Here is a 27,485-nt window from a genome sequence, read left to right as displayed (position 1 = left end):
GATCAACAAAATCCAGCCGTGTGTGCTACCATAGAAGCTATTAGAGGTGCTATCAGAGGCTCCATCATGGTGGGTGCCACTGTGTTGTTAATATTGGACAGAAAGATCTCTATGCTCTGTACAAAGCCATAAGACAAGTTAGATCTGGACTTGTTCATATGCTGCAACATTGTGCACATGCTTTCCGGCTGGCAGCCCTGTGCACCTAGATTTTCCTGGGAGAAAGTCTTGGCTATTATTTGTTGAGATCAATGAAGATTTTATTATGCTGAAAAGCACTCATAACTATTAAACATCAAGTATTTACTTAACTAGATACCTTAGAATACGTTAGGAAATAGGTGAGAACACTCTGCCATAGATTTCCATAGATACAGGTGATGGACCTGAAACTAGATAATAATACTGTGATTCAAAAGAAAGGAGTGTGACATAAGCCTGAAAATCATGGACGTGTTAAATTCACATTGATCATGTCTCTATGCTGAACAACATCATACTCATCTAAGGTGCACACAGACTATGTGAAGTAGTCATCATGGATCTAGAAACAATAAATCATGCCTTACAAATCTATTGGAATTCTTTGAGAAGGTAACAAATTTAGTGGATGATGACAATGCAGAGGATATAATTTCCCTTAATTTTCAGAACATTTTTGACAAAATTCCAGTTTTGACATTTTGTGGAGGTTCAAAGGTTATGGAAAGAATGGCAACTAGCTGAATGAGCCCAAAAAGTGAAGCAGGAACTGATTATTTGAAAAAGCTCTGGCTAGAGGGATAAAAGCTGTGGCACAAAGCAGTGGATGTTAGGAATCTGAAATAAAAACAAAAAAGGCTGAACACACTCAGCAGGCCAGGTAATATCTGTGGCGAGAGAAATAGAGTTAAGGTTTTAAGTCTGTGATCTTTCATCACAACTAGATGTTGTTAGAGATGAACAGAGTAAATTTGCTGTTTGTTTACACTAAACATAAATTACATGGAAGAGAATTTTTTTTTAAATTCATTCATGGTCAAATGCTGCCTTGATGTCAAGGGCAGTCACTCTCACCTCACCTCTTGAGTTCAGCTCTTTTGTCCATGTTTGAACCAAGGCTGTAATGAGGTCAGGAGCTGAGTGGCCCTGGCGGAACCCAAACTGAGCGTCACTGAGCAGGTTATTGCTAAGCATGTGCCGCTTGATGGCACTGTTGATGACACCTTCCTTCACTTTAGCAATGTTTGAGAGTAGGCTGATGGGGCGGTAATTGGCTGGATTGGACTTGTCCTGCTTTTTGTTGACAGGATATACGTGGGCAAATTTCCACATTGCAGGGTAGATGCCAGTGTTGTAGCTGTACTGGAACAGCTTGGCTAGGGGCGCGGCAAGTTCTGGAGCACAGGTCTTCAGTACTATTGCCGGAATATTGTCAGGGCCCGTAGCTTTTGCAGTATCCAGTGCCTTCAGTCGTTTCGTGATATCACGTGGAGTGAATCGAATTGGCTGAAGTCTGGCATCTGTGTTGCTGGGGACTTCAGGAGGAGGCCAAGGTGGATCATCAACTTGGCACTTCTGGCTGAAGATTGTTGCTTCAGCCTTATCTTTTGCACTGATGTGCTGGGCTCCCCCATCATTGAGGATGGGGATATTTGTGGAGCCACCTCCTCCAGTTAGTTGTTTAATTGTCCACCACCATTCACGGCTGGATGTGGCAGGACTGCAGAGCTTAGATCTGATCCGTTGGTTATGGGATATCTTAGCTCTGTCTATCACATGCTGCTTACACAGTTTGGCACGCAGATAGTCCTGTGTTGTAGCTTCACCAGGTTGACACCTCATTTTGACGCATGCCTGATGCTGCTCCTGGCATGCCCTCCTGCACTCTTCATTGAACCAGGGTTGGTCTCCTGGCTTGATGGTAATGGTAGAGTGGGGGATATGCCGGGCAATGAGGTTACAGATTGTGGTTGAGTACAATTCTGCTGTTGCTGATGGCCCACAGCGCCTCATGGAGGCCCAGTTTTGCATTGCTAGATCTGTTTGAAATCTATCCCATTTAGCACGGTGATAGTGCCACACAACACAATGGACGGTATCCTCAATGTGAAGGCGGGACTTCGTCTCCACAAGGACTGTGCGGTGGTCACTCCTACCAATACTGTCATGAACAGAAGCATCTGCGGCAGGCAGATTGGTGAGGATGAGGTCAAGTATGTTTTTCCCTCGTGTTGGTTCCCCCACCACCTGCCGCAGACCCAGTCTAGCAGCTATGTCCTTTAGTACTCGGCCAGCTCGGTCAGTAGTGGTGCTACCGAGCCACTCTTGGTGATGGACATTGAAGTCCCCCACCCAGAGTACATTCTGTGCCCTTACCACCCTCAGTGCTTCCTCCAAGTGCTGTTCAACATGGAGGAGTACTGACTCATCAGCTGAGGGAGGGCGGTAGATGGTAATCAGTAGGAGGTTAACTTGCCCATGTTTGACCTGATGCCATGAGACTTCATGGGGTCCACAGTTGATGTTGAGGACTGCCAGGGCAACTCCCTCCCTACTGTATACCATTGTGCCACCACCTCTGGTGGGTCTGTCCTGCCAGTTGAACAGGACATACCCGGGGATGGTAATGGCAGTGTCCGGAACATTGTCTGTAAGGTATGATTCCGTGAGTATGACTATGTCAGGCTGTTGCTTGACTAGTCTGTGGGACAGCTCTCCCAACTTTGGCACAAGCCCCCAGATGTTAGTAAGGAGGACTTTGCAGGGTTGACAGGGCTGGGTTTGCCGTTGTCGTTTCCGGTGCCTCGGTTGATGCCGGGTGGTCCATCCGGTTTCATTCCTTTTTATTGACTTCGTAGCGGTTAGGTACAATTGAGTGGCTTGCTAGGCCATTTCAGAGGGCATGTAAGAGTTAGCCACATTGCTGTGGATCTGGAGTCACATGTAGGCCAGGTAAGGACGGCAGATTTCCTTCCCTAAAGGACATAAGTGAACCAGATGGTATTTACAACAATCAACAATGGTTTCATGGCCATCATTAGACTTGCTTTTAATTCCAGATTTATTAATTAAATTCAAATTCCACCTTCTGCTACGGTGGGATTCGTATCCATGACCCCAGAGAAATATCCTGGGTCTCTGGATTACTAGTCCAGTGATAATACCACTACGCCACCGCCTACCCTCTTGTAATACTATAAAGCTTGCCAGTAACATTTAGCTATGTGCCTAGATGATAAATACAGGCAGATTGAGTAAATTCAAAGGAATTTGACTAGTTAAATGAATGGGGCAAATGTGGATTTCAATACAAATAAATGAAGACTAACGCACAGGAAATATGTACCGGCTTCTTGATTAAGCATTAACAAAGGTTGGGAAACAAAATAAACTGGATCTGATTAAGGACAAGGGGTACATTTTATATGCATCACTTTCTGATCCATAGGCCCAAATTTTGCTCTCAAAATAATGGTGACTTTGTAATGTGCGGTTGTATTGACATGCTAACACTGTCAGCTTTGCAAAAGTGGTATTTTGCTGTTTCCTCACCATAGAAGTGCATTAAATGTATGAATTGCTGCATTTGCGCAGTAGATATGAAGTAAATTTGCCACAGAAAGTCAAGTCTTGTTATTTCAAGCGTAAGAACTCTTAATGATGTGATAAGTGTTAATTACGGCCAATCTACCCCTCTGACACTGAAAGTTGACTCTTAAAAGTGTGGAGCCTCAATCATTCAGGTATTAATTTTTGTGGATTTTAAAAATGTCAAAGTTTAAGAACATTTTTTTCACTTTTCCTTTCTGTCTCTCTTTTTCTGTTTCTGAATTTCAATCTTTCCTTCCCTCCTTATTTTTTTTCTGCACCTGATTTGACATTAAATTCACCCATTCTAATTTGCATTTCTTTCTCAGACCTTCCACTGTTTATTTGTCAATCCTTCAATCCATTTCATTAAGGAGATACACAGCCGATTGCCCTGTTCACTCAGGTACGAGATGTTCTGCTTCCCTCGCTGTGCCATTATCAACTCACATTTTCAACAACTTAGTAGGTAAAAATGATTTGAGCTGAAGAGTGCAGGGGCAATCTATCAAATGGTACAGCTATGGTTAACAATCCTTGTGTTCCTGGTTTAAACGTGGAATCATTGGGCGGAATATTACCACCTTTGGAAATATTCCTCCCTTGGCGACAAATGCGGGTTCCTTCACAAATGGTCTGAGTCCAACCCACTTGCAAGTGCAAGATCATCCCACAGGCAGCCAACTAAGAGGCCATCTCCGGGGGCCCGTCCATTGTAAGACGGCAGGTGTATTCCTGAAGCTGCATGCCTAGAGGGCCTGCAGCTTTGGAAGACTGGCAGCTCCACTGGGAGAGGTGGGCACTACTCAGGCAGTGAGGAGAATTCGTGGGCACCTCAAAACAGAGGCACCTTCGGAGGCGCAGAAAAAATTTTAAATGATGAGGGCCAAAGCCAGTAGGCCCCTCCCAGCAGAGGGGAAACCACCCTGGTGGATATGTTTGGGCTGCCAGTGCAACCTTGCTTGCCTGCTGCCCCGTCATTGGGGCATGGAGCCTCTGCCACCGATGGCCACCTGGCCTGTCGCTGGGAGGCAGCCTCCGCTGAGCTGCTGGGCTCAGCACTCATGGAAGCCTGCTCTGCCACCAGGAAGATCCTGGCGGAGTCCTCCCCGTTCCCCTAATTATCCTCATAGTTGGTAATTTGTTGCACATCCACCTCCAGCAAGCTCACCCAGAAGCAGGGACGCGTTGACCCGTCGTCCTGCTGTCAACCTTTCCTATTTCTCTCCCGGTCCTACCTCCAAACCTGCCTCCGTAGGACTCATGAGATTCCACCCATTGTTTACATAACAGTATCTAGTGGATATGGCCCTGCAGAAACTCTTTGCCCCAGATATGACAATCTTACTTGCAGAGGCCACAAGGATTGCTGATTTGGAAAAAAAAATAGCGTTTCTAAGGTCATAGTTTATTAGCATTCTGATGAAACAGGCCACATCTCACCAATATCGTAAAGCATGCACATTGTCATGAAGTAGGTAAACCTCTCTGCCCTCTTGGTTGTACATTAGTTTGCTATCATCTCAGCTGCGGCTTCCATGCTCTTTTTCACTCTTGCATCCTTTATATTATTCAATTGAAATTGGAGTGGCTTATTCTGATCAGCACAAGAAACATTGTTGCATGGTCTCTGTAAATTAGGAGTATATGTAAAAATTTCAACAATTTGTAGCTTTGAGTTCTGATGAAAGGTCATCGGCCTGAATCGTTGACTCTGTTTCTCTCTATACAGATGCTGCTTGACCTGAGTATTTCCAGCATTTTCTGTTTTATTACGGTTTGTAGTGTGGTGTTGTATTGACGTGCTGAAATTAGCTGAAGCTATGGAATATTTATTTATACCTCAGTTCTGGAACTAACTGGATGTTACATATTTATGGATTGTGTATTCTCCCCTCCTTACAATCGTGGTATTTGCTTACATAAGTTCAGTGAAACAAGACAGTTATAGTTTAGCAAAGGCATTTACCTCCAATGATAACTGTTGGTCCCTCCATTGTTTGAACAATTGGTTCGGAACTCCGCAAAGCTTCATAATTTTAAAACAAAATTTGGATTATACATAATCTGTCATAGCTCTTATGTCTCTGCAGACTAGGCTCTGATAGCAATGGGCACTATACCAGACCATTCACATCAATTGCTGCCTGGATTTCCCAGAGGTAATGAGCAAACGGATTTGTGAAGCTCCAACATCTCATTTATAAAACTATCATTTAATTAACTGATAAGAACACGACAAGGCCATTCAACCCATAGCAGCTTCAACTACGGACCATATGGGTAGGATTTTTATTTATATGAGAGGGTGGGAGTGGGGGTGAGTGGTGGCTTAAACCCACCCCTCGGGTTGGCATGCTAGTTTCCCAACATGAAACCGACAAGCTCAAAGTTTAAAACGTTCCACCGAGAGCGGGTGGAGGCAACTCGCCGAGATCGATAAATGGCCAGTTAAGCAATTTAACAAGCTTGTTGTCAGCTTGTTAAGGGCCAGTTTTGAATTTTCTTTCTGAGGCATGTGATCCACTCAAAATCTGAACCATGACAGGGAGGAGGAAATGCAAGCTAAGTGGGGAGCCAGTCAGAACAGCGAGACAGCGGCAAAAGGCTCCATTAAGGAGGGAAAGCTCAGAAAAGGCTTTCATTCACAAGCAACTAGTTGTACAGAGTCAATAGAGTTATTTGTCATACCTCTCCACTCTTGACAAGGGCATTTTGAGAGGTAAGGCTTTGAGGAGGAGTTGACAGGTCCCTCTGCTTATGGACCTTGTGGTTCATGAGAGGGGTTTCAGGAAGACAGCACATTCCAATAGGAGGGAAGGAAGGACATAAGAGGAAATGGGATTAAGCTACTCTGAGATTGGATCAACTAGCAATGAGGAGTAGCATTTGAAGGAACAGAGGCAGACTCCTGAGCAACAGGGGTCAGGAACAAGGGATGAAGGCAATGAAGTTGATACACTCAGCATGGGGTCTACCACCAAAGGAGATGCTGCCGGGGCATATCGGAGCATCAGTGCCACAGAAGGTTGCACCTCCCCAGACATTTGGTTGCTGACTTGTGTGCCCTCAATGAGGGGTATCCGAGGGTTTGCAGGCCTTCCTGTGGCTGTAAAAGTCACAATAGCCTTGCACGTTTCTGCAACCAGGTCCTTCCAAGCAGCAAACATTGGTGGCAACTGACAGGCAGCAGCACATCATTGGCTTTTGGAGGAAACGATGCTCTGCTCGAGTGAGCAGGGATTACATTGAATCCAAGGTGGATAGCGGCACTCAAGCTCAAAGGGCAGTGGGATTTGCCTCCTTCGCTGGATTCCCTCAAGTGCAGGAGTTCATCAATTGCACCCATGTGGCCATCAAGGCACCAACCAGCTATTCTGCGACCACAGCAAGGTGCATGCATGCTATCCTGGAAATTGCCATGATGTCTTCATCCTTTAGCAATCACACGTGCTGCTGCTCTTCATGCAGCCATCAGAAATCCGTGGATGGCTGTTAGTGGATTAAGGTCTATCCTGTGAGGAGATGGCTGATTACTCTGGTGCGCTACCCTGCCATGGAAGTTGAGAGACTACAACGGATGTCACCTCAGCACAAGGGTCATCACTGAGCAGGCCATTAGCCTCCTGGAGATGAGGTTCAGATGCCATGACCGGTTGGGTAGTGCCCTCCAATACACTCCCTCAAGGGTCTCATGCATTGTGGTAGTCTGTTGTGCAATTCATAACATGGCCCTCCAGAGAGGTGTGGATCTTGAAGAGGGAGAAGTGCTGGAATGGCACAGTTCCGCAGAGGAGGAAGAGGATAAGGATGAGGAGGAGAAAGCCAAGGATGAGGAGGCTGAAGGAAACTGGAGAATGATCACCATGCTAGGCAGGGATGTCATCACAGTAGACTCAGGAGGTGGAGCGCTTATCAGGTTGGCAGGGACACTAAGGCCACACTGATCCAGACATGTTTAACCTGAGCAAGGCTGAGTCTGCAGGGCATTTAGAGAGGAGATCCTCCTTAATCTGTGTGAGAGCGAGCATCCATTAAGATCAAAAGTCAGCAACCTTCCAATGGTGCAATCACTGCAAAGCTCCAGAATCACCACCTGACACACACTTCCCGAACGCAGTCCTTTGTTTTGCTAACCCTTATTTTCCATTCTCCTGCTTTTTGCCATGATGAAGTGTGCCTTAGTGCAACAACATGCCCAGTGCTTTATCAAATTGCAGTTTGATAGCATTTACACTAGGAATACCCAAGTGACCCACAAAATGACATCATCGACATGGTGGCATCTGCTCGCGGCCACTCCTATAAGTTGCTCCCCCTGTGGCTGAGGATAAGGTGGAGGCAGTCTGCTTGCTAGTGCTATCTGGGATTGAGATGCCTTATTGTGGAGATGTCTGGGGGAAACCTCCAAAGGTATTTGCATCACTGCAGGAGCAGCCTCTATCACAGTGTGTAACTCTACAGATGCTTCCTCCATCAGAGGAGCCATTGAGACAGATGATGGAGCCCTGTGAGGGGTCACCCCTCAACACCATCTGTTGCCTCTTCAGACCTTTCATGTCACCCATGATTGCTGGAGGTGCAGCTGGCATACACTCCATGCTTCTCTGCCATTTGAGCCACTGACTGGTCAATGCCACAGACTGCAGCATGCATTCTGTGCATGTCAGTGCGCTGTTCCTGCATTCACTCTAAGTGATGCTGCATCTGCCTCTCCATGAGGTTGGCCCCTCTCAGTGGAAGAGCTCATGCGCTCAAAGCGCTGAGACATTGAGCACATGAGATGAATGGACTCTTCTATTCTTATCCCATGACTCCACAGTGCCTCAGGTAACTCTGACATGTGGGCACACATCTCACACTGGTTCTCCAGGTAGAGTCACCTGTCTTGTGACTCACTAGTCTCTGCATCTCCACCCTGTTTAGCAGGGCTGTGCCTGTCCTCCATCCTCCAAAGGGGACAGACCACAGCTGACTCTGCCTCCCCTGTATCCTCCTGCTCTCAAGTGATGTGTGCTGCACCCTGTGCCACCATCTCTAATAAAGCGCAAGGGCCCACCCAGGTGTGAGTATCTGCACTGGTGGAGGGTGCAAAAGAAAGATGTGGCAGTGCAGATTCCGAGGTGTCTTACTCCTCTGACTCCTCTGGAACACGTTGGTGATGTGTCAACTCCTCCCCCTCTGCAGCTGACCCTGTGAGAGACATGAGAGAAGGTGGTTATGAGAAATCAACACAATCAACCAATGCTTGAGCTGCATGAAATCATACAATAACAGCTTCTGCACTGACAGCTCATTGCAAGGGGAGGATCACCATGCATCCGCTGAACCTGAAGATGCTGAGATCTTTTCACCCTGTCTATGTTGGACTCCCATTTCTCCGGTGGCTTGCCACTCTGATCAGATCAAGGGCCAGCTCCTTGAAATATGTCAGTGACGTGGGCTGGGGGACTTCATGGTCCAAGCATGCGCTCTCGTTCTCCTGGCGTTGTTCTCCAGTTTGGCCTATGAGATGAAGAAAGATACTGTTCAGGCAATGCCTCTCTCCCTCACTACTTGCAGCTTTTCATTCGCATAGGATGTTGCAGTTTTCCCCGTAGCCAACTGTCCAATAGCATTCGGGTTATGAACTATGCCTATGGGTCATCAATGATGCCATGTACGCATCGCTCCTATGGTCAGGAGAACTCAATGCGCCCTCATGAAGCCCTGTCTTTTGCATTCTGGTGACTGCTGCCAGGAGGTATGGCATCTGGGTCTATCTTTGCCAGACCTAAGCAGGTCATTGAAACATTTCCTGCGCTGGACCGAGTTTCTCCTTACCACACATCTGCTGTTGACCTCACGAGCCACCTCCAGCCATGCCTTCCTGGTCATCTTTGCAGGCTTTCTATTGCCGTTGGCAGGGAACAGGATGCTTCTCTGTGCTGTTGTCATCTCCAGCAGCACCTCAGGTGAGGCATCAGAAAAATGGGTGGCTACTCTCACGTGGGGGCCCTCGCTGCCCACTGCTCAGCTTCAACCTCCATCCTTGAGGCAAACAGCAACACAGCAAGGATTGCCACTTGCCCTTTAAATTGGGATCCTTTCCACCTTTCCATATCTGTTGTCACTAATTGGGTGGCAAATGCGACTCTGGGCCAATTAATTCCTTTGCCATTTAAAATTGCAATCCATGCGTGGGGTTGAGACTCAGCAGTGAATGCGATGTCAGGGTCCTGACCCCGAAATAGAAATCTATCTACCAAGGATGGGTTCTACCCCATTGAATCACTCAAGAGAAAGTCCTTTATAAATATTGCATTCTTTGATTTGCAAAAGAGATATGAGCAAAGTTTCTGAATATTCATCCATTTTTAAATTTTCATTCAACCCTGACCTGCACGACTAACCCTCCCAACTGTTGCCTACTGCAGCAGCAGAGAACCTGTGTATTTATCCTTGGTAGCCTATAGAGATATTGGACTAAATTTTAATGTGCAAAATCTGGTGAATTGGGGTCAGGACAGATAATAACATTTTTAAAATTCGAACTCTGACCACAAACCACCTCCAACCTGTTCACTCCTGGGACAAGAGGCAGGCAGTCAACCCATTGCCAGCAGGTGGGTTGATAATTTAAATATTTTAATGAAGCTAGGTTGCTGATTTAATCTGCTTTGCAGTTTTTAAATAGGGTGGCTGGTGTAGTGTTTGATTTGGGTTTGATTGCATTAGTCTGTCCACTTATCTATGTTCACTGTGTTTGATTACGTAAGCCTATGGGTAGAGCTTAAGAGTTAAAAGTGAAACTAAAAGACACAGCTAGGAGCTTTTACAGAAAACACACTGAATGCTATGAGGAGACATGTACTGAGATCATGTAAAAACTGATCTAGTTTAATGTTCTGTAAATAAACCAGTTGGTGATTTAATACAAATGTGATAACTGCATTGCTCTGAGATAAATCAGATATATATACCATACCCAGCAACCCAGCGTAAACATAACAGCTGGATTTCCTAAGCCTCAGGACAGTTTCGAGGAGAAGGCCTTTATAGCACTGCTTGTGAACAAGGAGGCGCTGGACTGCTTCTCCCTGAACCCCGTAAGTTCCCCTCCCCGCTCCCTCAAACCCCACTAACAAAACTCCCAGGCTCAGACCCCCTTCTGGGATCAGGGATTGGACCCCTCCCACCCTCTCCGAGGATTGGAGCCACCCCTAGGTCAGTGCTCAGATCACCCCCAGGATCAGACACCCCTCCCTGGTTGTGGATCAGACCTACCTGTTTCTGCGGTCTGCTCCTGCGGCCTGCTCTAGAATGCTCCAGAATACACCTGAATGTTCCCCGCCCAACTGGAAGCCGGTTAATCAGGCTGATTTCCGGATGGGGAACCTGTCAATGACAAAAGATGCACGCTGGAGTTAAAACTCCATAGCATGCAGGAAACCTGGACTTAAGGATTCCATCTGAAACTCTGACCATCTGCCTTCATAACTTGCCCTTGGTAATATCCAGGCCATCAGCCTCCCTTTGTGCTTCCAGTGGGGAACCACACCATCTTGGTAAGCATATAGGTAATTTGGGTCAGGCTGCACATGATTTTCCAACTGCTAAAATTAACAGCTGAAAAACACACACAGCACACAACTGAATTTCCAACATCCACTCTGGTGTGCAAGACTCCCCACCAGAAGTGCAAGTCGAAAGCTGCCCATTCTATCTACCCTTATAACCTGTTCTGATTTCAAATAGATATTTATTATGTTTACTTTGAAGTAATGAATTGAATCAGCCTTAAATGATATTGCTGCTGTCTGTTCCTAATACCCACTACTCTGCTGGTGAGGGTGGCCTGTAAAGGTTTCTGCTCTATAATCCCATTTTGACACTGTTATTTTAAAATGCAGGCTCCTGGTTTTATGCTCACTGTGCAAGTAAAGTTGCAAAGACTTTTACCTTCAGTGGGAAGAATTGGTTCCTCTACCACAAACACTGGTCTAATTTTAGATAGTAGCTCTTGTTGAATATTTTGCAATTCCCGGAAGTCTCTCAGTTTCAAAACAGAATCAGGATTAGACACTATCTGTTGTAACTCCGATGTGTCTGCACCCTTGGCTCCGATAGCAATGGGCACTATACCAGCCTGTTTCACTGCATCTGCTGCCTGTCCAACATCATCTCTGGATTTCCCAGCTGTGATGAGCACCAGGATTTGTGAAGCTCCAGCATCTCTTCTGCTCCCTGCAGATGGATTGAAGACATTCTTTGTGACATAGTCCAGTGCAGCACCAGTGTTCAGGGGTTTTCCTGTTTTAAATTTCAGCTTTTTTATTGCATCCAAAACTTCATCTTTAGTTGAATAAGTATTGAGGCCAAATTCAAGTCTTGGGTCAGAACTGTATTGTACCACAGCAACTTGATCTTTGTCAGATCCAATATCGAGCTCCTGGATTACTTTCTTAAGAAACTCACGGACGAGAGCAAATGATCTTCCCATTCCAGGAGAGCCATCAATTAGGAAGACAATGTCACTCTTCCTGGCTGAAGAAATTTAAAATTAAATAAGTGTAAATATTTACATTGATAAATTAAGGTGTTCATTAAGAAAAATATTCTTAACATGTTAGACAACAGATAGTGTGTGGAAATCTGTAATTTGAAAAATTCAACTCATGCTTATCGACAATTATCATCTGGTCCATGTAAAGCAGTTTCACCTCAACCACTGTAGATGTTGTTGGCTGACACAGAGTGGTTGCAGAACAGAGCACATCGCAAACAGAGTGTAACAGTTGGGAATTTGGTGCAAGTGGAAATTCAGTGGACAAGAGAAAGTGGAGGGACTTTTTTGCCACCACTACTAGTATATGTTCATTTTACAGGTATACATTTCATTTAGTTACGTATAACTTAAAACTAGATCATGTAATTTGTTAAAATGACTAAAAACTATAAGTAAAGTTGATTAAATACAAAGACTAATTAAATAAAAGGGGGTTATATAGAGATCATAGTGCATGGTGAGCCCCAACCACAGCATTTGTGAGCTTGTGAAGAAATTTCTTCACTTAAAAGGCTGTGAATCTTTGGAATTCTCTATCCTAGAGAACTTTAGATGCTCAGTTGTTGAGTATATTCAAGACAGAGTGCAATAGATATTTGGGTACAAAGGGATTTATGGGATAAATCGTGAGGTACAGGCGCAGATTGCCATGTGGAAATATGATGTTGTGGCTATAACAGAGACCTGGCTCAAAGAAGGGCAGGACTTTGTGTAAAATATTCCTGGATTCAAGGTGTTCAGGAAAAATAGGAAAGGGAAAAAGGGAGAGGGGTGGCAGTATTGATTAAGGAGAGCATTGCAGTGCTGGAGAAAAAGGATGTCCCAGAATGGTCGAGGACAGAATCAATTTGGCTAAAACTAAGGAACAAAAAAGGTGCAGTTACATTGCTCGGTGTTGTCTATAGGCCACCAGCTAATGGGAAGGATGTGGTGGAACAAATTTGCAAGGAAATTAAAGAGGTGCAAAAATTATGGGGTAGTTTTAATGGGGGACTTAATTATCCAAACATAGACTGGGATAATAGTAGTGTAAAAAGCAGTGAAGGGTAAGATTTCCTAGAGTGTGTTCAGGAAAAATTTCTACAACAGTATGTTGGTCGTCCAACAAGAAAGGAGGCACTGCTAGACCTGGATCTTGGGAATGAGGTGGACCAAGTAGATCAAGTATCAGTAGGAGAGCATTTAGGGAATAGTGATCATTGTATGATAAGGTTTAGGCTGACTATGGAAAAGGTCAAAGAGTAATCCAGGGTAAGAAAAATTAACTGGGGGAAGACCAACTTCAATGGGATAAGAATGGAGCTGGGGCAAATAAATTGGAGTCAAAAGCTGGTAGGAAAACTGGTAGATGAGCAATGGGCTACCTTCAAAGAAGAGATAATTCGGGCACAGTCAAGGTATGTTCACTCGAAGGGGAAAAGTAGAGCAAACAAATCCAGAGCTCCCTGGATGACAAAAGAGGTAGAAATTAAGATAAAGAATAAAAAGTGTGCTTAGAAAATACTATCAAGAACCAGGCTGAATATAGAAGGTCCAGAGGGGAAGTAAAGAAGCAAATAACAGAAGCAAAGAGAGAGCATGAGAAGACACTAGCAGCTACCATTAAATGAAATGAAATCCCAAAGTTTTCTATGGGCAAATAGTAAAAGGGTGGTAAAAGGAGGAGTGGGGCCGATTAGAGACCAGAAAGGGGATTTACACATGGAGACAGAGGGCATAGCTGAGGTATTAAATGAATACTTTGCGTCTGTCTTTACCAAGGAAGAAGATGCAACCCAGGCAATGTTGAAAGAGGAGTTAAGTCAGACACTAGAGGGGTTTAAAATTGATAAAGAGGAAGTATTAGATAGGCTGTGTGAACTTAAAGTGGATAAAGCACCAGGGCTGGAAGAGATGCATCCAAGGATACTGAGGGGAAGTGAGGGTGTAAATTGCAGAGGCATCGAACATAATTTTTCAGTCTTCCTTAGACTCAGGGGTGGTGCCAGAGGACTGGAGAATTGCGAACGTTACACCTTTGTTCAAAAAAGGGTGTAAAGATAAGCCCAGCAACTACAGGCCAGTCAGTTTAATTTTGGTGGTGGGAAAACTTCTAGAAAAAATAATTTGGGACAAAAATCAATAGTTACATGGACAAATGCAATTTAATTAAGGAAAACCAGCATGGATTTCTTAAGGGAAAATCATGTTTAACTAACTTGCTGGAGTTTTTTTGAAGAGGTAACAGAGGGTTGATGAGGGCAATGCTGTTGATGTGGTGTCCATGGGCTTTGAAAAGGCGTTTGATACAGGGCCACACAACAGACTTGTGAGCAAATGTGTAGCTCATGGAATAAAAGGGATGGTAACAACATGGATACGAAATTGGCTGAGTGACAGGAAACAAAGAGTAGTGGTTAATGGATGTTTTTTGGGCTGGAGGAAGGTTTGTAATGGAGTTTCCCAGGGACCAGTGTTTGGACCCTTGCTTTTCCTGATCTATATTAATGACCTAGACTGTGGTGTACAGGGCACAATTTCAAACTTTGCAGATGACATGAAACTTGGAAGCATTTGAACGGTGAGGAGGATAGTGTAAAACTTCAAAAGGACATAGACAAGTTGGTGGAATGGACAGACAGATGGTAGATGAAATTCAATGCAGAGAAATGTGATTCATTTGGGTAGGAAGAACATGAAGAGACAATATAGAGAAAGGGCACAATTCTAAAGGGTGTGCAGGAGCAGAGGGACCTAAGTGTATATGTGCATAAGTCATTAAAGGTGACAGGACAGGTTGAGAGAGCAGTTAATAAAGCCCAGGATACTTTATACTTTATTAATAGAGACATGGAGTACAAGAGCAAGGACGTTATGTTGAACTTGTATAAGACACTAGTTTGGCCTCAGCTGGAATATTGCATCCAATTCTGAGAGCCGCACTTGAGGAAAGACGTGAGTGCATTGGAGACAGTACAAAAGAGATTCAAGAGAATGGTTCCAGGGATGAGGAATTTCAGTTATGAAGATAGATTGTAGAAGTTAGGACTCTCTTCCTTGGAGAAGAGAAGGTTGAGAGGTGATTTGATAGAGGTATTCAAAATCATGAGGGGTCTGGACAGAGTAGATAGAGAGAAACTGTTCCCATTCGTGAAAGCATCAAGAACAGGAGGGCACAGATTTAAAGTATTTGGTAAGAGAAGCAAAAGTGATATGAGGAAAATCTTTTTCACGCAGTGAGTGGTTAAGGTCTGGAATGCACTGCCTGAGAGCGTGGTGGAGGCAGGTTCAACTGAAGCATTCAAAATGGAATTAGACAGTTATATGAAAAGGAAGAATGTTCAGGGTTATGGGGAGAAAGCAAAGGAATGCGACTGAGGGAATTGCACTATCAGAGAGCCAGTACAGACACAATGGGCTTAATGGCCTCCTTCTACACTGTAACAATTCTGTGACTCTGTGATAATGGGGATAGTGTGGGAAGGTGAAGTTGAGGTTGATGAATTGCCATGATTTTACTGAATGGCAAAGCAGGCTCCAAAGGCCAAATGGGCCTACTCCTACACCTATTTCTTATATTTTTATGTTCTTATGTTCTCACTCAGCACAGCCTTTGGCCCTTCATTCACCAAGATATTTCTGCAGTTACCAATCTGCTCAACCACACCCTCACCTCCACCTTCAATGGTCTACTCCCTCTCTCTCATCCTGGCTATTCCTCCTCATCTCCACTTCCTTCAGTCCAAGGGACGTAGACTTGAATGGTTATGGCAGACAACTGGTTGAGTCAGATCTGGTGGTGAATGACTACATCACAAAGCACCATCCAGTCCCATGTGCCCAAAACTGCTCACTATTCACAGATCATCCTAGAATGCAAAGATAACCCCCGGCAAGTTTTCTCTACTGCAAATCGTCTTCTGAAATCCCTCTTCCCTGTCTCCTCAATTCTCAACTCCAACAAGTGCAAGGAGCTCATGAACCTCATTCTTATTAAGATTAAGACCATCTGATCAGCTTCCTCTGCCACTTCCCTACTTTTCCCTAGCCCACAGGGCCGACCTTCCTCTAACGCTCGCCTACCAACCGCCATAGCCCTGAACTTGCATCTTTAGTTTCTCTCCTATCTCCCATCATGCCCTCTCTGAGCTCATCTTATCAATGACACCCGCCTCCTTCTCTCTCGACTCTATTTCCACTAAACTACTGACCATCCAACTTTCCTTCCTGGTTCCCATGTTAGCTGATATCGTTCCCTAGCTACTGACTCCATTCCTCTCCCTGACAACTCACCGAGCCTGAACCAGACTGTTCACAACCTTTGGAGTCATATTTGACCCTGAGATGAGCTTCCAACCACATATCTGCACCATCACTAAAACCGTTTATTTCCACCTCCGTAACATCACCCAACATTGTCGCTGTAAAGGCCTGCTGGGGTTTGCAAAAAAAAAAAAATGACCCGAGCCCAAAAGAACCACATTCAACCCGAGCCCGACCCGGCTTGAGTCCTTCCATTTTTTCCTGCGCCCAACCAGACCCGACTATCAGTTAACTTACCTTCCGTTTTTCACTTTCTTGCTGTTCTGCACAAGCTTAAAATAACTGTAACAAAACCACCTTTCTAGTCCAAATGTTAAATTAACAGTGGATCCACTTGATAGAGCGTGTCCAACCAGGCCCGACCGAAGCCCGAAGGCCGGTCCCCGAAGTGCAACCCGATCCGACCCCAATACATGTTGTCGGGTTCGGGTCGGATATGGCCTTTATGCACTGCCTCAGCTCATCTGCTGCTGAAACCCTTATTCATGCCTTTGTTAGCTCTAAACTTGACTATTCCAATGCTCTTCTGGCTGGCCTGTCATGTTCCACCTTCTGTAAACTTGAAGCCATCCAAAACCCGGCTACCCATATCCTAACTTGCACCAATCCCATTCACCCATCACCCCTATGCTCACTGACCTACATTGGTCCCCAGTTAAAATTCTCGTCCTTGTCTTCAAATCCCTCCATGACCTCGCCCCTTCCTATCTCTGTAATCCCCGACCACCCCACAACCCTCCGAGATGTTGGCACTCATCTAATTCTGGCCTCTTTAACATCCCTGAATTTAATCCCTCCACTACAGGAGGTCATGCCTTCAGTTTCCAAGGCTCTGGCAATCCCTCTCTAAATCTCTCCATCTCTCTACCTCTCTTTCCTCCTTTAAGATGATCCTTAAAACCGACATCCTTGACCAAGCTTTCGGTCATCTGCCCTAATATCTCCTTACGTGGCTTGGTGTCAAATTTTGTATTATACCACTTCTGTGAAGCACCTCAGGACACTTTACTGTGTTAAAAGTGCTATAGAAATACAAGTCGTTGTTGTCGTCGTCGTCAATCCTATTTTGTCACCGGTTCTTGTACTTCCACATCTCTGTGCTATCAAGTTGCAGTGTTATTCTACCAAAGGTCAAGAAACAGTTCATTCCATAGATCATAGATGGGTTATTATATTATTGTTTGGTCTCACTAATTTACATCCCTAGATTTATCACCTTTTCTGAAGGTTCTCACTAAATCAAATGCTTAACCCTCAACCATAGTTCTGTTCATTTAATTTGTTTGTATATCTACCTGTAGCTTATTAAAAATCTTATGTCTGTGTGCACTTCCTGTCAAAGCTTACTTCCTGTTGTGACTTTTTGCCACACTTTTATGCCTACTTATTTCCAATATAAATTCAAATGATCGTATTTATAATGGAAATCACAAGGTAAACATGGCATCTGGTATTTGTACAATCTGACTTCCCGTCATTTTGTTACAAATGGCTCAAAATGAATTCAGAGCATTTTTCATCAAGATTGTTTGTAATTGCAATTTTTTCTCAGTAACTAAAATTTCTAGGAGGAGAAATTAATTCACGTGGGACTGCTTTAATCAACCTTACGCAGACTATGTTGATGCCCTGAGAAAATGGAGTGCCACGGATGGCTACCTGCACGGCATTATCAATGGAAAATGCCATGCAAGCTCCGCAGGTAGTAACCTATAGAGCTGCCTGTCACAAAATAGTAGTTTAAACAACACTTAATTCATCACAAGAGCATAACTATATTTATCCACTCTCATCTTTTGTGTATTTTAATAAACGCTTAAAGTTTTTAATTGCCGTTCTCAGCCTCTCTCAAAGCCTGGGCTTAAATTTATTTTTGCCCAGGGTTGTTCAAGGAATTATGATTCTGAAATCTGAGCATGTGCAGTTGGCCACTTTCCCTGAGTGCAGCAGTGCTTGAGTAGTTTAACTGTTGGAATATTTCTCTTCATTTCTAACAGTTTCTGTTAAGGTGCTTTTCAAACTTATTTGAAGAAAAACAAGAGGAAAATTTTCAGTAATTTCATTTAAGCACAGTTTTTATTCAATGGATCCTTCAAGCAAAGATGATGTGTGTTTATGTGTTTGAGAAAGTGAAAAAATAAATTACTAATTAAATAACCTTTGTAGAATTTGAGTTCCATAAACTTCAGAAAATTTATTGAGCTGAGGGAACAGGAACAAGCGTCTTGATAATGTTCATATTTTTACAAAAATGTATTTTGAAGACAACTAATTATTCTATGTGTATTTTGTTGATGATTAGAAAAGAAAAATGTTCTAATAGCTTACATCTGTGAGAAAGACATAAAGACACAGGTAAAAGAGAGGCAGATGGAAGAGTGTTTTTTTTCAATCAATTGAGGTATACCAACAGGAAGAGAGGGGAAAACAGAAATAGATCGAGGGTAAGTTAGATTCTAGTTTTTTCAAGAGGGGGAATTGGATTGAAGATTGTGATGGAGTGCATGATGGGGTGGGGGTGGGTGGGGTAGGTTAGAGAGATTGAGTATGTAGCTTAAAGGGAAATAGGTAGGGGTACTGATGGGGATGAAGGGGTGGTCGGAAGGCAGGTGTTAATGGGAGTGAAAGGGGAGCAGGGATCAGTGTGTAGGTCAAGAGGTAGGCAGGCAGGGTCCTCATGAATATGAAATTGTCAGCATCTGATGATGTAATTCTCACACTGATGCAATTTTAAACAGCAAGTTGTGGGATTTTCCACTCCTACCCACCCCACTGGCTTCAGGACAGATGTCAATGGGAGTGGGGGGGGGGGGGGGGGGTGGAGGGAAGTAAAATAAGCACAGGAGTTAAATTTGCCCTGACTTCATGCTGTGGGATTATGGTAGATGGTGGCATGCTTTCACAACACCTGTGATTCCCACCCTAGATTAAAATTGGGTGTGACTTTAAACTGGGGACTGAATAACGTTATAAATGCTCATAGAATTATCTCTATCCTGTAATCTCACTTCACCTGAACTTAACACTCAGGACTGAATTTTCATTCTGGGATCAGGAACTCAATGCCAAGATCATTTCCAGGTTCCAACCCCTCTTCACAGCTGCGTTGCTATGCAACGCTATTTTTAAATCTAACGGGCCTAATTGGCCATATAATGAGTTCTTTATGTTGTCTGATGCAACATAAATGAGATGCGTGGAGTCCAGTTGGTTGAAGATCTTGAACAGGCTTATTACAGCTAAACTATTACATACACTACAGGGCAAACTATTTACAGAACCTTCCTCTACGTGTTACAGTTGCAGAGTGAATCTGGCTTGTAGTCAGACGAATGCATCCTGATGCTTAGCTCATTAGCATACTAAGATCTTAAAGGGACATCACACTTAAAGGCAATCATACAGCAGGCCGGGGCAAGAGTGAAGCCCAATTGGTGGTGTCGAGACCAGCATGAGGTGGGACTCGGTAAAGGTGGGCCCTTTGAAAATGTGAGTGGCAGCCATGGCCGGACTTGCTGCTCACTGAAGAAATGAAGCAGCAGGGGACTTCCATGAAAACCGATGGAAAGGGCAGGCAGCCAAAGGTTCACCCATGATTCTCAGAGGCCTCCTTCGAGGTATTAATGGAGCGGTCAGTGAGACATCTTCCCACCATCCAGGAGAAGGAACCCGCCGAAGGAAACAAAAAAGGCATGGATGGAGTTGGCGAGTGAGGTCAGCGGCAGAGGAGTGACCTGAAGGACGTGGGTCCAATGTCAGAAGAGATTCAATGACCCCAAAAAGTCTGGAAAGGCGAGTGCCAAGCGGCACCGGGGTGATGACCAGTAGCTAAGGGGGAGCAAAAGCCGTCATCTTCCTCAGCAGGGGGAGAGCTACCAGCGCCAACACCGTTACATCGTTCCTCAGCACCTTCCACCAGTGCGGACAAACTCATGGTGGTCGGGTGACCAGTTCTATATGCAACAGAATGCGGAGAACCTGGACTCACAGAATATCCATAAATCTCCCGAATATTGTCAGATCAAGTGGCCAGTGATATCACTGAGATCGTAGCCACCCTCACCTATAAGTGGTATTCAGAAGGGGGCATCACTGAGGAGGGCGCCAGTTAATCTGAATGTCATGCTGGAACAGGTGAAAGAGGGCATCCTACTCATGAATCTGTCTCTCCTCATCTTGCAAGAAAAGGGAATCCATAATGCCTGTGAAATGGCCAGAACAGGTGCTGGTGTGCTCAAGCTACACAGTCTAATGCCAAGAGAGGAAGCGGTGCTGGATATTGCCAGAGTGCTGACACACCAGTCCATGGGCAATGAAGAGATGGGAGGTCGAGATCAACAGAGTCATTGATAGTTCTGTCTTGGGTTAAAGGGCATGGAGGAGACCCCTGCCTGATGCGCACATAGGCTCCTTGACTGAAGTATTCTATTGGGTTGGTTGTGCTCGGGGCACACGATGAGCCGTCCGAGTTCTCAAAACCACCTTCTTGTGTCTCCCGCAGGGTCAATAGCTAAGGGGGAGCAAAAGACGTCATCTTCCTCAGCAGGGAGAGAGCTACCAGCGCCAACACCGTTACATCGTTCTTCAGCACCTTCCACCAGTGCGGACAAACTCATGGTGGTCGGGTCACAAACTATCTTAGAATGAGGAGAACTGGTTGAACCTCATATCATGTGAGAAGGAGGAGGGTGAGGCAAAGTCAGCTGTGGGCAGTTCCCCTCAGACACAGTGATGCTCTGCTGGACAAAGATGCTGTGCATCGGGTGTCACAAAGAAGGAGTGAGAGTGTCTTCATCAAGAATCAGAGGCAGATAAGTTCCAGTTTGTCGGAGTTCTCTGAGACTTTGAGGAGTCATGGGCAGATAATGGAGCACATGTGATCTGTCATGATTCAGGGATTCAATCGCATGAGCTCCTCCATTGAGAGATTGAACAATCTCTGGGAGAGCCATGTGCAGCATCACTCTGAGTGGGTGCAGGAACAGCGCACCGATGTGCACTGAAAGAGTGAGACTGTCTGCAGCATGACCATTTAGTGTCGCTGATGGTGCTGAGATGCTCGAAGTGGATGCCAACTGTGTTCCAGTCAGTGGCCTCATCCAGTATTCAAGGGCACCAAGAAAGGGCTGAGACGGACCTAGAAGCAGACAAAGGAGCCACCCCTCAGGGCACTGGTGTCACCCTTCAACCCCTCACCGCCTCTGCTCAGGAGTGATCTGTGCTGCAATGCCCTGTGACAGAGGCTGCCCCTGCAATGGCGCACGCACGGCAGCCTGTGGAGGGGTCTCCATGGGCATATGCAAGATAAGGACGGAAGTCACGGGCATCTCAGCCAGAGGCAGAGACTAAGGAGCAGGCTGCCTCCACCTCATCGTCTGCTATAGGGGGAGCATTCTGCAGAAGTGTTACGGAAAGAAAGGTACTACGCTGAAAATTTCACACAATGAGTCACCTGGGTCCTGTTCACATTTGTCTTCTCTTTTGTTTTCATTACAATCTCAATTGTTTATGTATTCAATCTGATATGTATATTATTGATGCTTCATATCAAAAGGGGGGTAAGAGTTTTGGTGGGGTTGTCTGTTGGGCGGGGGAGCCTGGGCTTGCGGTATCTCCATGCCCTGTGATGTTGGGGAATGTTGGCTGTGGAAATCTCATTCTCTATGGTGATGGGTGCCAATGGGACTCTTCAGATATAGGTCATTATGGAATGAGTGCTTTCTATGCTGGAAGGTGAATTATGCGGTCATCAGTCAGAAGGGCTCAAAGGCAATCAGCTGAAACGCAGCTGAATCAGCATGGCCCTTGCAGCCATGCCAGCCTGCCATTTGCCCTGAGATCTGGGATGACATTGGCAGTCTTTCTCCAATGCCTGGACCACCTCTGGAGCAATCCCTTCCTCCTTCTCTTCCTCCTATCAGACTTCCTCTAAGGTAGAGTGTCATACTAGGTCCTCCTCTTCATCCATCTTCAGACCTGTTTGTAGTGTCATGTGGTGCAGGGCGCAGCAGATGATCACGATATGACAAACTCTGGATGGCTCATTCTGGAGGGCACCACCTGACCAGTCAAGGCAACAGCAGTGCATATTCAAGATGCCAATTGTCTTTTCAATGCAGGTCTGTGTTCGTAGATGGCTCCAGTCATAGTACCTCTCTCCATCTGTGTCTGGGCGTCCGTCGGGGTTCAGGAGCCATTTTTTTAGGGGCTAACCCTTGTCTCCATGCAGCCGCCCATGGAGTCTAGATGTGGGCCTGAAGAGGTGCGGCACATGGGACTCTTGCAGGATAAAGGAGTCAAGACAGTTGCCCAGGAACCAAACACACACCTACAAGATTTGCTTCCTGCAGTCACAGACCAGCTGGAAATTCAATGAGTGGTAGCCCTTTCTGTTCGGGAATCTGACCAGCTGGTCTGTCGGTACCTTGATGGCTACTTGACTGCAATCAATGACCCCCTGGACCTGAGGGAATCCATCAATGGCACAAACCCCAATGTCCTCTCTGCCTGCATTGGTTCATCTGTGTCAAAGTGGAAGTAGACCCCTACCTTCCAGAATAGGGCATCTGTGACCTGCCTGATGGCGTGATGAGCTGCTGACTGCGAAATGTGATCCAGGTCCGCAGCTAATCCCTGGAACAACCTGGTTGTATAAAAATCCAATGCCATAGCGTCCTTGATGCCTGCAGGTAAGGAATTTCCATGGGTCCATGAGGCCTCAAGCCATTGTGGATCAGAACACAAATGTCCAAGACCATCTGCCTGGTTAGGCGCAGCCACCTATGGTACTGTCACTCTGTCATTTGCAGGTAGCTGACTTTTGGACAGTAAGCTCAATACCTTGAATCGTGCCTTCTTCCCCTTGCAGCTCCCAGCTGTGTTCCTCTGGTCTCCTCCTGTCCAGGAGGTTGCATGTGCTGAAGCTCATCCTGGCTGCTCTGTCCAATATCTGAGTAGCCTGTTCCTATCTCAACTATCTCGGTTGGCGCTCGTTCATTCACCAGGCCTTCCCCTGCCAAGCCCAGATCCCAAGTTATGCCAGTGGCCTCATGTCCCACTCCAGATTCCTACCACTCACCACTCACAAATACAAGTCTTTCAGCTACAGCAATGGCTACTCTGTGGCACTGTTTGAGCAGTTGAGCTTTATTCTGTATTTTTAAACTATGTTAAACAGACCCTTCCAATAGCCCTCATAGCCCCCCACAGTGTTCACAACTTCTACACCCTGCTGTGTTCCAGACATTGCGTTTTCCCCTTGCCCTCCTATTGAAACTTACAAACAGTTCCCAACAAGCCTTTCAATGAGCTCCTCAGCAAGCTCAAGGAGCACTTAACTAGTCGGGTGTGGGTTTCCCGTTTCCCCACCCCGCTCCTAGCATCCCTTTCAAAATCACTTTGCATCCAGAGCTGGCACGACCCAGTGCTGCCCTCCAGGAACATGATTTTCAAATCACGTCCGCAACCACTCCTGCACCCAACAGTATTTGAAAATCCAGCCCTTGGTTTTGACTCGCTTTGTATTGCAAATTGCCTATTATCTAATTAAAAATCTTATGTAAGTGCCTACGTCTTGTCAACTTTTATCATATTTTTATGTGAACATTTAATATTGAAACTGTCATTTATAATGGAACATTTCATTTTGAACAGTAACTTGTTGACAGACATCTGAATCACATAAGATGGTAAGCAAAAAAAAGTCCACCATTTTCTTAATAATTGAAATTTCAAGCTGTAATAAGGTTTTAAACAAATTATTTTTAAAAAATCAAAAAATTGTCCCTAACAGTAACAGTAACAATTGGATTATCTTTTATATCCTTTAAAAGGATAATAAATTTTTTTTGATTCAAACCTCACTCAGAAGAATGGGGTGCTGTAGCTGTTTGGTTTTAGTACTGGGTTAGCATCCCAGATGTCGAGTTCAAATCCCAACGTGGCCAGTAGCAGAAAAATATGCATGAAAGCTGTGGAAGTTTTAATTAAAACCTGACATCCCTACACAGTCCAGTCCACATGTGACTCCAGTCTCACCCTCCCAAGGCCACATCACAGCTAGGGAAGAACAATAAACAGTGCCTTTCAGAATCGCTCACATTCCAAGAACAAATTAGAACAAGGCCAGATATTTTGCTTCACAGCAATTGGAAAGAACTTGAAACTACATCTGTGAATTCTCATTATATGCAGATTGCAATCTGTGTATGTGCATTTTACAGAATTTCCAAACAGCACCGTATGCCATTAACAGGAGAAGGTGTGGAAGGGCATGTTTTTTCCTGTTATGAGGACTTGTGAGTTTCTTTGCTTTTGCTAGAAGACTTTGAATGAAACTATAGCTTGAATTTTCCAAGCTTAATTTTAGGCAAGTCTGAAATTGATTTAAATTTATGAACTTATATGATTAACTATAATGAATTGCTCCGATAAACACTATCTGAACAATGAAAAATGTGACTGAGTTATTTGTTGACAATTTAAAAAGGCAACAGGTCATTTACAGAGAATTGATTGATGTTTATTGCTGTTGAAAATGCAATTAAATATATACATATAAAAATGAGCCATTCAGCTCATCATGTCCATCCCACTCTTCTGCTCTTTCTATTTACTCTATCACAATCATTCATTATTTTGAACACCTTTGTTAAATCTCATCCTAACCTTCTATGCTTTAAGAAATAGTCCCAGCTTCCACAGTTTCTCCACATAACTGAAGTCCCTCATCCCTGATAGCATTCAAGCAAATCTCTTCTGCACCCTCTCCAAAGCCTTAACATCCTTCCTAAAGAATACTGCCCAGAATTAGACCTAAAAGTCCAGCTGAGGCCTAACCAGTGATTTATAAAGACTTACCATAAATTCCGTGCTTTTGAACTTAATGCCTCGATTAATAAAGCCAAGGATCCCACTGGCCTTTTAATGGCCTTATTAGCTTGTCCTGCCACCTTTAAAGATTTGTGCTCATAGACCCCTAGGTTTCTGTGTTCCTGCACCCTCTTTAATATTGTACCATTTAATTTTTATTGGCTCTGCTCATTGTTCCTTCCAAAATGCATCACTTCACACGTCTCTGGGTTAAATTTCATTTGGCATGTGTCTGTCCATTTTGCCAGTTTATAAATCCTCCTGAAGCCTGCTATTATCCTTTTCACTGTTTACTATATTTCCAAGTTTCATGCCATCAGCAAACTTTGAAATTACGGCCTTTATACTCAAGTCCAGGTCATTGATTTATATCATAAAAGAGCAGTGGTCTCAATACCAATCTCTGGGGGACACCGCTGTATACTTTCTGTCCCTTAGCCAATTTCATATCCATGGTGCTACTCCCCCTTTAATTCTATGCACTTGCATTTTGCTAACAATTCTATTATGTGATACTCTATTAAGCGCCATTTGAAAATTAACATACACAACATTATCTGTATTATCCTCATCAATCCTCTTTGTTACTTCATCAAAGAAGTCAGGCAAGTTTGTCAGACACTAAATGCCTTTAACAAATCTCTGCAGCCTGTCACTTATTAACCCATGTTTTTCCAAGTGACAATTAATATTATCTCTAAACATTTCTCACCACTGATGTTAGGCTGACTGGTCTTTAGTTACCCTCTCTCATTTTTTGAACAGGGGTATAACACTTGCAACCCTCCAGTTCCCTGGTGCTACTCCATATTTAAGGAGGATTGAAAGACTGTTGCTTCAGCCTCTTCTGTTTCCACCCTTAATTCTATCAGCAACCTAGGATGCACCTATCCTGACTGGGTGACTTTTCTACTTGGAGTGCTGCCAACCTTGAAATACCTCTTCTTTTTTCTTACCCTATCCAATTTCTCTACTACATCTTCCTTTAGTGCGATATTGGCAGTATCCTCTGCTTTTGTGAACACAGGTGCAAGAGTACTTATCTAGTACCTCAGCCATACTTTCTGGTCTTTTATGGTCCTTAATGGGCCCTACCCTTCTTTTGACTATCCTTTTACTATATGTATGTTGATAAAAGACTTCAGTGGTCCCTTATATGTTCTCACTAACCTTTACTCATACAGTCTCTTTACCACTCTTATTTCCTTTTTTAGTTCTCCACTGCACTCTCTGTATTGTGCTTGATTCTCTACTGTATTAAGAACCTGACATTTATCTTAAGTCTCCATGTTCTGTTTCATCTTAATTTCGACAACTCTAATCAATCCAGGGAGCACCAGCTTTGGATACCCTTCTTTTCACTCTCATAGGAATGTGTCTAATTTGTACCCAAATTTTCTCTTTGAATGCTTCCCATTGCTCATATATTAATTTACCTGTCAATTCTTTGTTCCAATCATGACCCCTTTCCAGTTGACTAAAATTAGACCTCTTGTTGAGTATCTAAACCTTTGATTGTTCCTTGTCCCTTTTCATAACTACTCTAAATCTACTGATGTTGTGATCACTGTTTTCCAAATTCTCTTCCATTGATACTTGCCCCATTTCATTCCACAGAACTCGATCCAGCACTGCTTCCTTCCTTTTTGGGCTGGAAACATACTGATCAAGAAAGTTCTCCTGTACACATTTCAGGAATTCCTGCCCCTCTTTGCCCTTTACAATGTTTTTCCCAGTCTATAAAAGATCATTGAAGCCCCCTATTATCACTACTCTACTGTTTTTACATCATTGTGATATTTGCTCTGCTATCTCCTTACCACTATTTTATTGTCTATAATATACAGCAAACAGCAAAACAACTCTTATTCTGCTCCTTCACCCAAGCCAAATGGATTCTGTCCTTGAATCCTCAAACACATTGTTGCATACCAAAACGAAATGTTCAGCTTGGGACCTCATGGGGAAGGAGTGATCGGGGCCTGGTCGGGAGGGAGGACTGGGGCCTGGTGGTGGTGGTGATGGGGGATGATCAGGACCAGATGGAGGGTAGGAGATCGGGGCCTGGTATGAGTGGGGGCATCAGGGCCTAGTGGATGGGGAATCGGTGTCTGCTGAGAGGTTATGCAATGTGGGTTTCCTCCCACATGCCAAAGACTTGCAGGTTGATAGGTAAATTGGCCATTATAAATTG

General features: G+C 44.5%; 1 protein-coding gene across 1 annotated transcript in view; it reads right to left on the bottom strand.

The window, feature by feature from the left end:
- The window catches only part of col6a3 (collagen, type VI, alpha 3), a 355,278-nt gene that overhangs the window by 173,596 nt on the left and 154,197 nt on the right, over positions 1-27,485 (bottom strand). Inside the window, exon 46 of the mRNA XM_068036295.1 lies at positions 11,512-12,096. Within this exon, the coding sequence (XP_067892396.1) occupies positions 11,512-12,096 (585 nt within the window). The remainder of the gene's footprint in view (positions 1-11,511; positions 12,097-27,485) is intronic.

This window comes from Heterodontus francisci, chromosome 7 (assembly GCF_036365525.1).
Source record: "Heterodontus francisci isolate sHetFra1 chromosome 7, sHetFra1.hap1, whole genome shotgun sequence".
In the NCBI taxonomy this organism is placed as follows: Eukaryota; Metazoa; Chordata; class Chondrichthyes; order Heterodontiformes; family Heterodontidae; genus Heterodontus; species Heterodontus francisci.
The sequence above is the reverse complement of the archived record's forward strand: the minus strand, read 5'-3'. Positions and strand labels throughout refer to the sequence as shown.